At 43.8% G+C, this 18264-nt stretch overlaps 1 protein-coding gene across 1 annotated transcript; it reads left to right on the plus strand.

The window, feature by feature from the left end:
- Positions 1–1175: 1175 nt before the first annotated feature.
- On the plus strand, positions 1176–16982 carry eca (transmembrane p24 trafficking protein eclair). Its single transcript, XM_084591414.1, has 4 exons — positions 1176–1405; positions 1812–2032; positions 4661–4807; positions 11985–16982. Exons 1-4 carry the CDS (start codon positions 1267–1269, stop codon positions 12132–12134), a joined length of 657 nt encoding a protein of 218 aa, XP_084447540.1. The 5' UTR covers positions 1176–1266; the 3' UTR covers positions 12135–16982.
- The last annotated feature ends 1282 nt before the right edge of the window (positions 16983–18264 follow it).

Below are 18264 nucleotides of genomic sequence, written 5' to 3' on the forward strand. Positions count from 1 at the left end.
CTGTTTTAACTTGCTTTCCAGTGAGACCACTCTTCGAAGGGACACAATCTCTTGCTCCACCAATGCGCCTTGTGAGACCACTAATTCTCAAGTGGAACCACGGCAATTCCCACTTTTGTCCATGCGGGACCACTTAATTGCTTTCCAGTGGGACTTTTCGAAGGGACACAATGGCCCTTCGAAGAGAGCGACGTCAACATACCTTGACGTGCTCACCCTAAAAAAAGGATTACATATCGGGTCTTGAATATTTGGGGGCTGGGATTTAAAAAATTCCTATGCAAAATCTACTACCCCATTCGAGCTGAAATAACGTTCACAAAGTAGCAAAATATCGTCTATGTTATGTGATAAGGGATTCAACATCGGTACTTGCCTAGATTATCCGAAATCGAGAAAAAACTGCTCTCGGCGGCGTGCACAATTTTCGCAGAAGACAGTCGAAAAGCTATTTTAACATGATGCGCCATCTGTCGAGCAGTGAGACAAACTCCATCCCGGCCGTTGGCGCGCTTGCCTCGCTGCCCGACAGATGACGCACCATGGTAAAATAGCTTTTCAACTCGCTTCTGCGAAAATTGTGCACGCCGCCGAGAGCAGTTTTTTCTCGATTTCGGAAAATCTAGGCAAGTACCGATGTTGAATAACTTATCACACAACATAGACGATATTTTGCTGCTTTGTGAACGTTATTTCAGCTCGAATGGTGTAGTAGATTTTGCATAGGAATGGTTTAAATCCCAGCCCCCAAATATTCAAAACCCTGTATATGCAGTGGGGTTCGAATCTCTTGGAATCAACCACAAGGTCAACCACTCCAACTTTGCTAGCAGATGGATGCTAAATGGGAAGCGAAATGCCTGAACCTGCCTGAACGCAGCATAATGATTGCGTCACATTTTTGACACGAAATCACGTACGATTTTTTTCTTAATACGTTTTTTACGCGATATCCTCTCAATATTGGGATACGGCGACAGCTTTCGCCAGAACGAGCTCGAAAAAATAATGCGACACTAAAGTAGTATCTCAGTATTTCCTCTTTGTTTTTTAAATGTGCTAAACAATGTAATATATTTTGTTCTTTAAGTTAAAGTTTCGATATTGATTTACTGTGAAATTTTACTCGGTAAGTGGTATTTAGCGGATTCTGCGCGGCTAGTGTCGCGCAGCCACCCTGTGTGTCAAACGTGGCGACCGGTTTGTTGGTTATCTAACGTGGAACGCGGTCCGTCGCATTTCGTAGGGCCGTCGTATACCTCCACAATGTTTGCCGCCAAGCATTATTCTATTGTTTGTTTAATTTTGTCGTTTATACATTATTCAGCGGGCCTTTACTTTCATATAGGCGAAACAGAACGAAAATGCTTCATAGAAGAAGTGCCGGAGGAAACTCTTGTTGTTGGTAAGCTTATGTTGCACTCTGTCTTGACAGTCAGTGCTGCGCAGTTATTATCCGTACAAACTCTTATTCGTTTCTTATGTCGCGTCTTACTTCTTCGAAATGGTGTTCTTATTTCGCTGTTGTGTTGTGTCAAAATGGAGTCGATTTGCTCAACAACGCAGTGCATGTGCGTCCCTTGCTGCGCAATATGTCCTAGTGTCTAGCTTACCGGTTGGGTGGGTGGGTAGCAACTACCCCTTGTCAACTTGTTACGTGGTACGATTAAGCTTTCTTGTTCACAGTATGCAAATTGTGGCGCCAGTGATTTTAGTTCCTTTCCATGGGCTCTTTACCTTTAATGCACTCACGACTCGGACTTTCAGACCTTGTTAATGTGCTCGCGTTATTACCTCTCCCCGCATTATAGGAAACTATAAGTGCCAGCTGTTTGATCCGAAGACTGGCGGATTTATGCAGTCCAGCCCTGGAATCGGCATGCATGTGGAGATTCGTGACCCAGAGGATAAGACTATTTTATCGAAGGTGTACAGCTCAGATGGTCGCTTCAGTTTCACCTCGCATTCGCCAGGTGAACACGTCATTTGCCTGTACTCCAACTCTTCCAGCTGGTTCAGTGGAAGCCAACTGGTAAGAGATGCGTTACTTCTGGAATTGTTGCAGAAATTGTCACCTGATTGATGGCTTTTATTCGAAGGCACATGAAAGAGCATCCGGCCAACTAAACGATGACGTGTAGCTGACGCTTTCATCCTCACGTACCAATAATGTAACAAAATAAAGATGAAATAAGCAGATGTAACAGCTATGCTAGTGTTTATTGGTATAAGCAACATAAACATTCAAGATGACTGTATCTCCAAATGGTTATAAGAGGCGTATGCCCTTCACTTATATTGAATGTGTACCAAATGGCAAAGTATTTATTGTTTGCAGTTCACTGTGCTGGTTGTAATGAGAAATGCACCATAAGAAATAAAAACAAAGAAATAGCTTTGCTGGGGAATAGGTGCTGTTTGGAATATTAGGGGGGTGTTCTTCCTCACAAAGAACCATGTGGGAACAAAATGGCCTTAGCACCTTCTTTGACTGTTAATACCAACTTACAGGTGGTTAAGAGTGGCTTTGTCAGATTCGATTCTTTGGATCTTGTCAGAAACTGTGCAGAGTAGTACAAAAGTCATTAGGCTGGCAGTGATATGCTGGAGCTGTAGATGTTGGAGTTGAGACCTTATTCTTACCGATGCATATATGGCATTAATTGCAGTATGGCTATAGTTTAGAATATGGAGGGATCACTTGCACTCTAAGCTGCTGCTATACATTGTAAGCTTTCTTCTAGTGCTTGATGTGATTGATATTTTAAGCTAAGTGAACTGAGTGTGATGGGCTGCACAGGCAGCTTGTTAATGACCCATGCTTATAATCTTTATCCTGCTGTGCACAAGAGTATAAGTTTGCCATTTAAGTTGTTGAAGCAGAAAGAATACAGATACATGTGAAGTGTTCTGGTGTTATGGAAAGGGGGAGGAGGCATAGGAGTGGCGCATAGGTGCCATTGTATTTTTACATTGAAGGTTAATTGTTTTGCAGGACTCGCTAACTGAACTGTGATACCTTCAGCATGCAAAATGTTCAAGTGAAACATAAACTTGCTTTGTTCATGGTTGTGTAAGGTGTTGATGTAAGCAGGTGTACTTTTGTTTGGAAGGACAGATTAGAATTTGCAGGCTTCAGTATACTAAATGTAATGCCTCTAACTTCATAAACTACGGGAACAAAATATAAAAAAAATGCGTCATAATGTTCTAAAACAGCATAACATTAAAAACATAATTCTAAAGCAACACATGGGCTATGAAGGATGCTGTTTTAGAATACTGCAGGTTACATTAGACAACCTGAAATTGACTAACATGCACTGACATCGTGCAGCATAGGGTCTTCCTGTATTTTGCCTCCATTAAAATATGGCTGCTATATCCAGAATTTAACCTGTGACCTGGAGTTCAGAAGCCCGATGTTAAAGGGGCACAGTGACGTTCGTCAGGCCGCTAATTCCAGCCAACCTCTAGGTTCTTTGCACCTTGCCGATCTGAGTTAAAAAAGAATTGCAAAAATCGGCGCACGGAAAGGAGAGTTATCTGGTTTATAAAATTCTAAATACAAGAAAAAAAGAATAGAGCCCCTCTCCAATTTCGCTCACCCAGCGCCCAACTTGGGCGGAACCTATGAGAAACACAGCTTTCTGCTGACGTATCCGAAGCTGTTCACTATGGTTGCCTGTCCAACTCAACCTGTATCCGCACTCAAGAAGGCCATCTACCAACGTTCTCTATCTAAGAAGGTCATCTGCTCCCTAGGCAGTGGGCTGTTGGCAGAAGCCTGCTGTGGAGTGCTGTGGACTCGTCGTGCTTCACGAGCGATTAAGACACAAGTTGCGCCATCTGTGGAGCGTTGGCAGAAATGATCAGCCACGGGATTTTGGACTCTAGCGATTTTGCCGACCTCCGAGATCCGAACGCTGTCAGCTGCCTTGGGATTTGAGAAGCCTGCGGGAGTGGAGCTAACTTTATAAGCACTTAAAGAGCACGCGCGGTATTAAAACACCTTTTATTTGTTTTCTGCGTAGTAACTTGAAGGACACTCGATTGTAAAATCTAATGTGCGTGCTCAACCAATAAGCGAAGCAGCGCCCAAGCGAAAAGGAAACATCATATCCATTAACGACTTTCGCTGTCGTGTGTTGCTGACATTGGTGCCAGAACACTGATTATTGAAACGGATTAAAATATTAGGCGCTACGATTTCGCCATTATGATTGGGCTTTGATGCATTGGGAAGGTGTAAAGAACCTGGAGGCCGGCTGGAATTAGTGGTCTGGTGAACGTCTCGGCGCCCCTTTAAAACCACCAAGTCAGTACAGTGGGGTGCTTTCACCCTTCTTCAAAGTTCAAAATCCTTGCAATATGTGATGGTAGTCATAGATACTTTTACATGTAAGGGTATATGGGCATCTCTACTTGTCTTCTGAGGTTTAATTTTTTCGTCAGTAACGGAATGCACAAAAATATGGGTGTTTCTCTGAAAGATAAAAGGGTATTTTGTATCCTCATCAGCCATCCTTGACTTGCCTGGCTGGTGCCTGTATGTTGGCATCTCCACTTTAGTCGCAATGAATCGACTACCATAACAGGTGGTGCACAGCTTTTGTGCTGATGCTTTTTTGCCATCTCTGATAATGCTCTGCTTATGCAGAGGGTCCACCTTGACATCCAAGTTGGTGAGCATGCTGTCGACTACGGCAGTGTGGCACGGAAGGAGAAGCTTACAGAATTGCAGCTGCGTGTACGGCAGTTGTTGGACCAGGTCGACCAGATCACCAAAGAACAGAACTACCAGAGGGTAAGGTGGATAAGTGTTCAGTTGATGCCCACTTTGGGTAAATTCACTGAGAAAAATGTATCTTGACAGAATAGTTTGGCTGCAGGGAAAAATTTTGTGTAGAAGTTTGCTGCAGTTGTGTAACTTATTTTGTATGTTCTGATGTGTGTAGAGGTGTAACATTCCAGTTTTTTATTTTTATAAAATTCAGTGGACTTATTGCAGTGTTTATTTTAGATTTTATATATATATCCCATTAACTTAGTATGGCATTTCTGTGCAGCGAGAAGTCACTTAAAATTCATTGTGGCCTTTGTTTCAGTCTCAGCATCATTAAAAGTATGTAAAATCTCATTAATTTAGCCTTCAAGGGACTGGAAAATTGATAGAATTATCGCATTCATTTCGGCAGGGAAGAAGCACAAACACAAGAAGGAACACGCAAAAACATGGACGAACACTCCATTGTGTTCCTTCTCTTTGTGTTTGTGCTTCTGCGCTGCCGGTATGGATCAAGAATGCTACCAACTTGCCCAAAAGCTTGCTTTACTCAAAAATTATCAAATGTTGTAAAAAACTGCCGAAAACCTTTTGCATAACAAAGTTTTGTCTTACGACTGACTGGAATATTATTGTTTTGCTTTGTACGTGCTGTCAGAAATGTCAAAGAGTTTCTGCAAAACTGTAAGTGCCTCTGCAGCCCATTGTGCAATGTAGAGCAGTAGGAGTGGTGCCTTTTTTACAAATAGCCCTCTTGAATTTGAGGATGCTTCAGCACACATAATGTGAGGTGAAGCAGCCTTAAAATGCAATGGTACATCATACTCCACGAGCGAACAAAGCACGTGGATACAAGGTATAAGTATTTATTTATTACATACTGTTGGCCTCACTTTGAGGCCTTAACAGGATCAGGATCGGGTTCACATGCATACAAAAAAAAAGTTAAAAAAAGGCGCGCACACGGCACAGAGATAACTTTTTCACTCCTATGCAAACTAAATGGTAAATCGCACTTGATGAGATTGTTGAAATTTTCCAATGGTAAATCGCATTTGATGAGATTGTTAAAATTTTCCAAGGTTGTCAACTGCGACAAACGTTTCAGGGCACATCTGGTTTACAATTTCGGGAGGCAACTTCCACTCATGGATCACATACGGGAAGAATGAATTTGAATGTACCACTATGATATCTGTATTCGGATAGCATATGTTTTGTTCTTGTGACAGATGTATTAGGCTCAACTAGATACTTAGGCGTGTTAAGTTTTGTGCTACCATTCAAAAGGAGGAAAAGAAACTGCTGCCGCAACAATCTAACTCGCCACTCCGCGGATGCAGCGTCCTCGCTAGCGACCCGCGGGATGAACAAAGGGGACAAGGACGGCCACGACACATCGTTAATACTCCAGTGCTATTTATTGCACTTGAAAATAATACAGAGCATGCTGGCTAGCTATACATCAGCAAGGTTTTCCTTGTAAGGGCAAGGCTACTTACGCAAGAAGGACTTTTGACTCACCGGCTGGGGAATGGGGGTGTGACTTCGGCGGCGGACATTTGCACGCGTCGTGAATAGGGCGGCCGGGATCTCCCGTGTGTGCCGCATTCTTCAGACAAAGCCATACCACGGAGTTTGCCGCGGTAGGTGGCGAGAGCGTGCGGTATTTACCAGTTGCTTCGCTGTTTGGGAACCAGAAGACGGGCGGTCGTGCACAACGGGTCCTCACGTGTGCGCTGCGTACTCCGTGCCCGCTATCATCTGGCGTTTGCCGGAAGAGGCGGCGGGAGACGACAGCTCTCGTTGCCGGCTGGATCCAGAATCTCTCTGTCGTCTCCTCGCAGGAATCCGCATAGACGTCTTGGTGTCGCAGCCTTCAGCCTTGTCGCTTTAGGACTAAGGACAATGTATAGAACACAACGCTGCGAGGATGTGCATCTCCGCCAAGGCACCCAGGGTAGCCCTAATCGCTAGCTGCTGGCCAAAGGCAACTTCTGAGCGAACGGTGCCCACCGTGTCCAGCAGTGTCGGAGCGCCCTGGTGCTTTCCGGCAATCACTGCTGCAATACCAGTCAGCCGATTGTGGCACCTGGCTCCCAGAGCTAAAGAGACAGAAGAGGAAATATTTACAACTATATACAAGAAAAGTAGGGCCACCGTCCCGGCTGAGGCACTCACTCGCTTCTGGCTTGCTGTTCTCCGTGGATGGCTCGGTCTCGCGCTCCATGTATGGACCTCGTGGCTGCACCTCTCAAATGTCTCAGCACACACACACACAAATGCATGCACGACCATTTGTTCTCGCTGCAACTCCTCTCACCTCGCCGTAAATTAAGCATATTAGCCTTGCTAGCACTCCGATGTTGGATCAGGCCTAACGCTGTTAATTAAAGTCCGAGCAGGCACTCCACGCCGTGAACTGACTATCGTCCTTTGTCCCAAGGGTTTGCCACATGTCGGGCTACCGTTGTGGTGGTGGGAGCCAGTAGCTCAAGTGCTGCATGAGAGAACCATGTTGAGGCGCCAGTCTGGTGGTTTGAGGGGGACAGTATACCGCCCTGCCGCCACTCCACTCGCGGATGCAGCGTTCTCGCTAGCGACCCGTGGAGGGGAACAAAGGGACAAAGACTACCACGACACATCGTTAATACTCCAATGCTATTTATTGCATTTGCAAATAATAGAGAGCATGCCAGCTAGCTATAGATCAACAAGGTTTTCCTTGGAAGGGCAAGGCTGCGTAAGGATTTTTGACTCACCGGCTGGGGAATGGGGGTGCGACTTTGGCGGCGGACATTTGCACGTGCCGTGAATATGGCGGCTGGGATCTCCCATGCGCGCCGCATTTATTGGACAAATCCATACCACAGTGTCTGCCGCAGGAGGCGGCGAGACCGTGCGGTATTTACCGGTTGCTTCGCCGTTGCGAACCAGAAGACTAGCGGTCGTGCACTACGGGTCTTCCCATGTGCGCTGCGTACTCCGTGCCCGCTATCCCCCGGCATTTGCCGGGAGAGGCGGCTGGAGACGACCGCTCGCGTTGCTGGCTGGATCCAGAAGCTCTCTCTCGTCTTCTCGTGGAAACCCGCATAGACGACTTGGTGGCGCACCCATTGCTGGTCTCCTTCCCCCAAGGGGAGGTATTTACCTCCTCTCCCAGCTGGCGCTACCACAAAGCTCGTTGGGGTGGTGGTGATCGGTTGCAGCGAATGGGGAGGCAACTGGTTTTCCACAATACCTAATGCATCTCACGCAGTAGCTACAAACGAGCCTTTCAGCTTTTGCAAAGAATGAACATTTATAATTGAAGGATGTCACGACCTGGGGCTTGAAAGCAATACATTGGGAGAATGCAGAAAAATGTTGCATGGGTTGCTCAGACTCAAGCTTTGATCTAATCGCTTGCTCATTCTCTTCTGCAAGTTTCATAGATCTGATGCTTTAACAGGTAGCATGTGTGTGTGTCATTCATAGCTTGTGCTCTTAGTTCAAATATTCTGTGAGCAAGCTCTGAGAAAATGGCTGCTTGAATTTTGCTTTATTCAATCACATTTTTAACCTTCTTGATTCCTGAATTGATGACTTTCCACTTTACATATTATATGGAGCCTTGGCTATTGGCAGTGGTGCCGCGGCAAATGCAAATGAGCTCCAAAAAAATCTAGCGTTTAATCGTGATATACATCCAAAATTCCGGGTGCTCATGTACGTACATTAGCTTTATGGAGCATGTCATGGGGCCACGAAAAAGTCTGAATAATCAAGCATGTCGAAAAATTCAGTGGCCCGAATTTTCAGTTGCTGACTGTATTTTTCAGGCAGGGATGTAGACAGCGCAGGGAGGTGGACTAGTTTTGGCAGCATTGCACACTGTAAAGCCCCTGTGCTGTTTGGTCCCTTAGCTTTTGTTGCATTGTCTGCGTGAGTTTGGTTAGCGGATCATCGTAGCATGTGTTTGTGTGTGTGATGAAGGCTTGCAGCATTGCGGGCTCACCAGCTTCCATAGCTGGCTTGTGCTGAAGCAGTAACTGTCCTTTGACAAACCTCTTGTTGTTTGTTCTCGTCGGCTGATACTTCGACAGATTACCCAAGTCTTGAAGGAAAGTGTAGGATTCAGTGCTTTGTCATTTGTTTCATGTATGCTTGTGCTGAGAACATTTCTCAGCAGGGTGCCGTGGGATCCTAGAAAGAGAGCATTAGCTTCATTTGGTCCCATGCTGCGCTTGCTTTTCCTTTGCTACCAGAGAGAGAGAAGCGCTCTGCTTGCCTCGACTCGGACCCTCATTAACACAGTCCCCTGCTGTCCCATTGCTTGAGAGGAAGCGGCCGGCGGCTATAAAACCCATGAGAGGGGTCTGGTTTTTGTTGTGCTGCGTTAAGTAAAGTATACTAGTGCAGTAATGTAAGAATATGAAAGGCACAGATATCCTGCGACATGTAGCATACACCTGGTGCACTTTACGGAGGTTTCAGAGTGAGGGAGCGTCCTTGGAAACAGTTTCGAGCTTTCCTAATGGTAAAAACTGAGGTTAGAAGGGAAGCCATAGTACTGTTCTTATTCTTGCATGTGGAAAGGGGTGCGCTCTCTAACCCCTCCATGCAATAGGGCATTCGGGCTGCAGAGTGCTGGGAATAGTGGCTGTTTTAGAGTTAGTGCAAGAGGCGCCAGTTCAATTACGGGGGCACAGTTTCCATTTTTGCTGTGATTGGTGGTCGGCTACGCTTACTGCAGCTAGCTGTGGCCTTGACTGTTGTACCTGTAGATTACTCACAAAAATAGCCTGTATAAAGTTCTCCGGTTTACTACCAAGGTACTCCGCCAACATTACTGGTGCTGCAAGTCATTCTATCGACCAGGCCTGCAGGCAGTGCAACCAGGTTCTGGGGGTCTCTCTGGCCTAACAGCACCGGACCAACTTTACTCATGCTAATTGAAGTACAGTTAAGAGTTCAGCAGCCATGTAACCATCACAAGTTAAATCACTAGCATATGTACTACCTTTCACCTCATTTCATTCGCTAACTTGAATGGTGGTAGAAGGCTAAGCTGCCTATTTTTACGGAGAACAGAACTTGCTCGCGGCGTGCATCATTTCAGAGTGCTTTGCTTCACGGTTGTTAAAAACATGCAGTCTCCTGTGGACAGAGACAGAAATGAGCGGCCTCCTTTGTCAGCAGTTCAGCCCTTGAGCTTGGGTCTATAGCTGGTTGCTAACTGAGGTGAATAACAGTGTACCGCTTAATGCTGCATACACCAACGGCATCAATTGCAGCACCACATGGGCTTTGGTTGATTTCATGGCTTCACAGGCCCTTTGTTATGACCTCACAGAGTCTGCTCTCTTATCAGAGTGGTTGCTGTATGCACCCCTTTTTGTTTACGATTGCAATGCTGAAAGCAGGGGGTGTACTAAAATTCGAAAAAAGGTAAAATGCCAAATCCCGCCCCCTATTTTTGCAGTGATGTCATGACGCAACGAGCACGAGAATAACATTTTATTTGGTAAATAGACTGCAAACACCTTCAGCAAACACGATTACTGTTCGCTTGAACTTCAAGTTGTGCAGCCTTCTTGAAATCCATTCAGGCTTCCGTTACATGTATCACACAGCTGACACCAAAGAGAGCAACGCAGGCCCACCGCGCCTGCGAAACCGGCAGACCTCCTGCTAATGGCCAGCGATTCAAGGTCCATGTAACAACATGCTGATAAAGCTATCGAGGTTGCTTTTCGCTGGCTTTTGGCGTTCTGTGCCGCCAGTTGTTGTGTAGCATCAGAACGCAGCAACATTAAAAGCCGGATCGCACGGTAGATGCGGCATCACCTTGGGACTCTGACGGTTCCAGCTCAACGACTTAGTGGTTAAGTCTGCTCGGAGCCTTGTCTATGCATTCTTCCTCGCAAAAAAAGTGGATGCTTAGATTATTCTTGGGACCTCCTCTGCAGTGGCTCAGTAGTTAGTGTGGTCTCTTGAGTGTAACATGCACCTCTTTTTCACGGTTCGAGAAAAAAAAGTGCGGTGCTTTTGATTTAACTTGCCAGACTTTCACGCTTTGATAAAGAAATGTGTTCTTGATTAGAAAAACCAACCTTTATTGTTTCTGACCTAATGTTATGATAAGGTAAACAATGCCGCCACTCCATTCATGCCTTTTGGTCTGATACCTGTTCGTCTTCAAAGCGAGCGTCCATGCCTTTTCATGAAGTTCATTAACCAGTGTCTGCTGGCTTTAAACTTCATCTGCAGTGGCCCTTTTCGCCTTGCCAGCTGCATAGATTTCCATACTAAAAGGCCTGTGATCTGCTCACTGTTTTGTTGCAAGAAGTCTGCCATCTCTACTTGTGTTTGCGGAAATCGGCCTTTCTTCAGACCGTTGAAGGCGTTCAGAATTGGCTTGCTGGTGAACAGGCTGTCTTTTTGTTCTGCCGGCCATGCACACAAATTCGGGGAACATCATGTCGAGCTGCTCAATTTCCTCCACGCAAAAGCTTTTTTTTTTAATCTGGCAATGCAGTGCACTCGGCAAGGCCTGCATTCGACGCTTTATTTTGGCTGAAGTTTAGTCTGGTGCCTTGCGCTTCAAATGCATGTGAGATCTATCAGTTGCCACGACTGCAGTAGGCCATATTCACAAGCAGGAAATACCAAGCCACTGTTTTATGATGCCGAGAGTCAGTTTTTTTTTCTGGCATAGTTGCATTTTTGTACTCATTTTATGTGCATCATATTTAGGTAATTTTTTTTTTTCCCAGAAAAGTGTGCTTTAGAATTGAGTAAATGCAGTAATAAGTTGTGTATTGTGGCTCCCAGGCCCAGTGATGTCTTTAATTCCTTTCGTGTTTGAACTTCGCCTCCTTTCCCTTCATAGGAAGAAGTGTTGTTCGTGCTGTGCTTGTGCTCGTTTGATTTCAACAGCCAGCACTATGTGATTAAGGGAATTCTTTATCAACTGTGCTCAGGTGTTCATGTCAGTTGTGAGAGGCAGTGTAAAGATGGGTGTCAGCTTGTGCTTCTTTTTTACTTATTGATATTTGTTTCAGCCTGTTCTGTGTGATTAGTGTGTGCGTGCGTGTGCAGAGCTCTAACATTTACTTTTTACTGCCTTGGTGTACTTTGTAGTCTGTGTTTGCATAATGCATATCAAAGATATAATCATCAGAATGCGCTCAAATGATATTTTGTGATTTTTTAGTTTCGGGAAGAACGTTTCCGGCAGACAAGTGAAAGCACCAACTCAAGAGTCCTGTGGTGGTCGGCTGGACAGACGATCATCCTGCTGCTTATGGGATTCTGGCAAATGAGACACCTGAAGAGCTTCTTCGAAGCCAAGAAGCTTGTGTAAAATGGAATGCTGTGCGCCTTTTGGACCGATGTCCCTTCATGTCTTGAAGCCTGTTCAAAAATTGTGCTTCACACAGCTCACGAGGAGGTATCTCATCATTGGAAGCCCTGTGCATGTTTTTTTTCAAGGAGAAGGAAATGTCTAGAAAGCACTTCAGAAACAAAATCATTTGCAATAAATTTTATTGCTTTGAACAAGGGGAACTTGTCAGTTGAAGGCTTGATGTTTGCAATTGTCATTTGCTGTTAGTTCAGGCAAATTGATGTGTTTCTGCAATGCTTAAGAGGGAGGCTACCCTTGAGTGCCAACTTTTTTATTTCTTGAGATATTTGAATGAAATTTTTAGAGTATGGTCATAGCAAAAACATTTGAAGAACTATCAAGTTCCTTGGCGCTGGGTTCACTGATTTTATTTGAGGAATATATCAAATGGTTTACATAGGTCCTTAGATAGGCCTGGAGACTTTGCAAACCATGCTGGCACTGTGAAATTCATTACGGTCATTCCTGGATAGTTAGCCCTGCGCAAGACAAAGCTCTTTTTCTAAATTTTTTTGCTGAAAAATTTTAATCGTTTATCATTAATTCTGCACACAATACCTTAAAAAAAGACAGAATTGTTTTGCCCTCAGAAATTATTGAGGTCTGGAAAATGTGATAAGCAGTTCCTGAGATACGGCTGTCCTAAGCACCCACACTGGGCAGAAAATTTATTCTGAAGAAAGACTAGAAGGTTGAGAGAACGTCAACTTTTTTGTTAAGGAGTCATAATGAAAATTTTAGGGTAGGCTCATAGCATGTATATTTCAATACCTACTATGTTTTATAGGGCTGTGCAGGCTAGTTCTCAAGTTACAGAAGTATCTGGGTCCAGGCCTGGAGAATTTGTAGAATGTGTTAGCATTGTGAACTCCATTGTGGTAATTTTTGGATAGGTATCGCAAAGCAAGACAAGGCCCTTTTTCTGAATGTGGACGCCTTCATAGAACGCTTCTTTGCACCAACGCGTGTTGCATCTTGAGGCATCGTGAGTGACCTGTTTGAAGGGCACAACGAGAGTTTCGTTGTGCCCTTCAAACAGTTTCGTTTGAAGGGCACAACGAGAAGTCGTAACAACGGCGATCGAAAAATGGTGAAAGGTGAAGAGAACGCACAAAGCATAAAGACAGTCAACAGCGAGAGCAATGAGCTGGAGCAGACAACACATAATGGCAGCCGGCAGAGCTCATCGCATCAGCGCGCACAGCAGCCAATAGCATTCAACCAATTCCCCGCGTTCTCGCGGAGCTCGCACATCGTTCAATCACAGCTGGGTAGCATACCTCCCACCCACTTTTTTTATTTTGCTATTTAAGGTGTTTGAAGACCGGTAGTGATTCTTTCATATTGATGAAAAGTTGACAGAATAAGAAAATCGTTGTATTAAGCATTGAAATTTTTAATTTGTCACTTCCATCTCTTTCTGTGTATTTGTACGGTACTGCATGAACTAGAGCTTTGCCTTTGCAAGGTGCATCATTTCAGTTGCGTACAAAACTGAAGTAACCGCACACTAATTTATGATGCTGCCATTTAATTTATGAAAACTTGGGCATATGATGCACATGATGCTTTTTTACCTTTTCTCTGTTGTAGCCAGGTTATCGCGCAGTATGCACATTTCCTGGTAAAAATGATTTAGTGCTTGCAGCTGATTAAGATAATTGAGTGGTTTCTTACAGTACTATAGAGCGTTTCTTATCCTCTTTAGCAGTTTGTCCCTGATTTTTGAGCTCTGGAAACATTGCTTTTACAGCTGAGGATATACAAGGGGTGTTCATAAAGTTCGTATCATCAGTACCGTAACCTAAAAAGGCACACTTGAGAGGCATCAAAATAAATTAATCTAATTTTAGCGAAATATAGAAACTGTGTTCTGTATAGCATCGCAAAATACTGCTAGGGCATCAAACTAAAGATAGCAGCATCCTTTGGGAAATTCGAAGCACTCTTTTTGATCCTCTTTCTGTATTTGAAGGGCTGCTATTCAAAGAGGATTTATGCCAAGCTAATGACTGTGTATGGCGATAACGTTCAAGCTTATAAGAATGTCGTTAAATGATGCAGACAATTTTAGGTCACTAGGTTCGTCTCTGGCTTGTGTACCAGAAATTGGGATGAAAGTGGGGGCTCTAACGCTTACGCACCAGTGAATAGCTTTCAAATAAATATAGTAGCACGTGTTGCTATGAGTGCAGACTGTGCTCGTCATTTTTAATGCAGGAATGCATTTAATGGCTACATTTTCACCTCTTATTGTCTGTCATAGTTGATAACTGTCGAATAAATAATGGAACACGTTATTGTGAGTGCAGGCTCAGTGCTCACAATTTTAAATACAGGAATGCATTTAACAACTACATTTTCACTTCTTATTGTCCGTCACGATTTTGTCCACCAAGGCAGAACGACATCCTCAGGTGCCCTAGTGACTATCACAGGAGCTTTAAGAATTCTTGTATATTGTTGTAGTGACTTAGAATAACGTCAGATGAAGGAATACTAATTGCGAACTATCTAATTCACTACCTCCAATAACGACATTGCAAAGGCACAATAATGCTAGTTTGGGAGAGCTTCTAGCACGTCCACTCTGCTGCCATTTTTGGCTGCTTACTGGACAAGTGGCACCACCTGGTGCAGCCACCGCACACCGCATTTTTGTTTGAATTGCAATAATGGCACTATAATGCGGCACTTGTCCAAAATGCAGCTGTGTACTCAGCTCGTGCTTGAACGACCATTATCTCCTTTTGGATATCCCGCTTGTCATCTGCCACCTGCTATGATCTCTCATAATGGCATCATCGGTGGAACCTTCCACGATTGCTGCTGCCGATTGCCGAGAACGCGTATGTTTTTGCATGACACACATCGACGTAACTGGCATGAATTTGTGTTGCTTCAGCTACCACATGTCGTTATTCGCTGTCCTGCGTGACAGCATAGAGCACACGCGTGATTAAAACTGTTTCCTCAAAATCTGTAATTTGGTTATGACAACAGAACATGGGTCAGCACGCATGCATTCTCGAGTGAAATAATCTTGGTGTAGAACGGATTAGACGCCAATTTTTTGCACCAACCTGTGCATGTCTAAGGTTGCTGCATGCTTGCAGAAATATTTTGTCTGCTCCATGACAATGCACCGCTTCACTCAGCACAGGTGATGGTGGCACATTCGGCAGTCTTGGGCTACGAAATATTGCATCATCCTCCATATTCACTCGACCTCACTCGAATTTCTCTTTCTTCCAACGAAAAACACTATGCGAGAACACTTCCAGAAAGAGTTATTGTTCAAGCGAATGCTCTTGCAGAACACTAATAATGAAAATGCCTAGAGTGATGGTCTGCGCCAGCTTGTGCATCAGCAGCAGAAGTGCGTGGTCTTGGGAATATGTAGAAAAAGATTAAATTCCCGCCCAAGTTTTATTGTTTTATTTGTGTTTCTTGTTGCCAATAATACGAACTTTATGAACGCCCCTTGTATGTTATAGGCAGAAGTTCACAGTGAATATTCAAACGACTGATGCAGGTTCTTAACTGTTGTAGCTTTCTCCTGTCTATATTTATGTGAAAGATTTGTTATTTTGTGGGAGAAGAAAATGCATACCTGCAGAAATCCAAAAAATGCAGCCCTCAGGGTGCCTTGTGAATAGGTCAGTATGGTTTCCCTTTGCTTATGCTGGTGGTGGTCATGTGAGCAAATTTGAACAGAGCAAGCGCGACATTAGTTCAGGTCATAGCTAAGTTGAAGGACTTTTGTGAAATCGTAACTTGGGAGTACAGGTTCTTTGATGCAATCATCACTTTATGGTATTATTCAGCTGATGTTCTTTTTTTTTTTTTTTTTTTTTCGGAATGCTTTGTGCCAGTGCTTTTGAAGTGTGATGAGGTAGAAATGAACTTTTTTTGGTTGTGCTATGCATTTGATGGAGCTGTGGAAATGCTTTGCATATGGTGAGCATGGTTTTCACTGCTACCCTGTTCTTGTTAGAGTGTCTAGTGCTGTAGTCAAATTTGATTTGTTATTGGTTTCCTTGTCAAAATTGGTATTTTATTTTATGGGAATAGGAGGATTTGTGTATATGCAAAACTGGGAGTCTTGCTTTTATGTGACGATTTATACATGTGAATAAGATACGTTTGCAGCTTCGAGTGAATCTGCCATATGGCTGCACTGGGGTGAATGTCAATAAGTAATTACTCCCTTATTACAAATCTACTCTACCTTGGGGCATTCTCCTAAATATTCGACTAGCAGCGTTCCCACTTCGAGTTATTGATTAATTCGCCCTGCCATCTGATATGCTGGCCGTCCTGGCTAACTCATTTTGTGGAGCAACTGCCCGGGAAAGGCGGTGGTCCCAGGTTCGATCCCCAGATCAGGACGAATTTTTCTTGAACTATGAAGTTTCTGAGAAAGCTGTACACCTTTCCTTTGTCGCCATATGGCTGCACTTGGGTGGATGTCATTAAGTTACCACTCCCTTGTTAGCATTGTGAAGAACTGCTGAGATCATTAGATTTGAGTTTTGGCCAGTTGTGGCCTGAGTGTTGGTTTTCATGCTTTGCCTTGTGTAGTAATTAAAAAAGAAAAATTGAGTAGTGGAATTGCAGGATTCCAAGACTGTAATGCATTAAAGGGCCTTCGGAACCTTCACTGTAACTACTGGAAGGTAGTGTTTACCTAATTTTTGCAAAAACCTGATCTTTGTGGTTTTCACAAAGCGTTTGTGATTGTGAAAATTGTCCCATGGACATTTCATGTTATTGCACAAATAAAAACATTTGGTATATACCGTGCTTTATTTTGTGCCTGCCTATATATCTGACTTTAAATGTAGAGAGGTTCTCAAATTATGGCTATACCATGAAAAGGTCTACTGTCAGTAGTTGCATAAAGAGCTTTACTGAAGCCCCACCACACAGTTCCCACCAAAACATACCCATTTTTAATAGTGCAGTTTAACAAATATTGGCAGCAGTGTTTAACATACCAATTGGGTCAGCAGCAGCAGCAGCAGCAGCAGTCGTGTAGCTAGGTGGGATAAAGAAAATTTGATGGCAAGCTTTTGCGGAAGCTGCAGCAATCTCCGATAATTAGCTTGTGCAAGTTATTCCAAGATATTAAGCTTGCAATAAAATTTAAAAATATGGTAGATTATGATTTGTATTAATGGAACAAAACTAGTATTCAGAAATTCATTTACAAGGGTCTGTGTTTGGCTACTTTAACTTGTTTACTTTGCTTGCGACATCAGCAACATGGGGGTTGTGCACTTACCTCGTGGCACGCTGTACATACTGTGTGAGTGGCAACTATGACAATGTCATTGTGCAGGCAGTACTTAAAGGTGTCTCACAAAATTTTTCTTCGTGTAATTTTGCATCCAAGCTGTGCATATGACTGGTAAACACCGACCACCACATGTAATTCGCCAGAATCAATAAATTGCAGTTGAATTTTATATATTCCACAGTTTCAGAGTGGTTGCTGAAGATTCCGACGTCACAAATAAGTATGCTTGTGGTGCATACAAAAACTGCAATATATTTGCTGTTGTAGAAGCTGGAATGACAGCGACTGGACAAAGGGCTATTACAATGCAGTTTTTGTGGGTCTTGCGCGATTGTGATGTTGGAACCACCGTTTGACAACCTGAAACAAAAATCATAACTGCGTGGCAGAATAAATTCAATTATACGTTATTTACTGAGCATAGGCGAATTTCGCATTGTGATCGGTGCTCTCTAATGTCTTGCATGTAATTGCAAAGCAGAAATTTTGTGTGTCTACTCCTTTATTGCTCAACGTGTGCGGTCGCATCTCGCATGTTTGTGCCTTCTGCAACTGTGGGGAGGAGTGTTGGAACACCCAAAATTCTGTACATTGTACACAAATTCATATCAGTTGATCTTATTGCCTAGATTTTAATGCTAAAACCCCATTCTTCCGAACATTTGGTGGCTGTGTTGTCGTGAGCAAAATATCACAAGCATACTTCTGGAAAGTGGTAGTTGGCAATGAGTTGTGCGACGTTACACAACATGGCGAGTTGGCAGGAGCTCAGCTTCTCTCAGATGG

The sequence above is a fragment of the Amblyomma maculatum genome, chromosome 1 (assembly GCF_055883805.1).
Source record: "Amblyomma maculatum isolate TAMU_Amacu chromosome 1, ASM5588380v1, whole genome shotgun sequence".
Classification (NCBI taxonomy): domain Eukaryota; kingdom Metazoa; phylum Arthropoda; class Arachnida; order Ixodida; family Ixodidae; genus Amblyomma; species Amblyomma maculatum.

What these genes read in the sequence shown, in the direction of transcription:
- eca (XM_084591414.1), top strand. Translation starts at nt 1,267, where the DNA reads ATGTTTGCCGCCAAGCATTATTCTATTGTTTGTTTAATTTTGTCGTTT. An exon ending in GGAGGAAACTCTTGTTGTTG is followed by an intron (nt 1,406 to 1,811) that starts GTAAGCTTATGT and finishes CCCGCATTATAG; the next exon opens with GAAACTATAAGTGCCAGCTG. An exon ending in AAGAACAGAACTACCAGAGG is followed by an intron (nt 4,808 to 11,984) that starts GTAAGGTGGATA and finishes GTGATTTTTTAG; the next exon opens with TTTCGGGAAGAACGTTTCCG.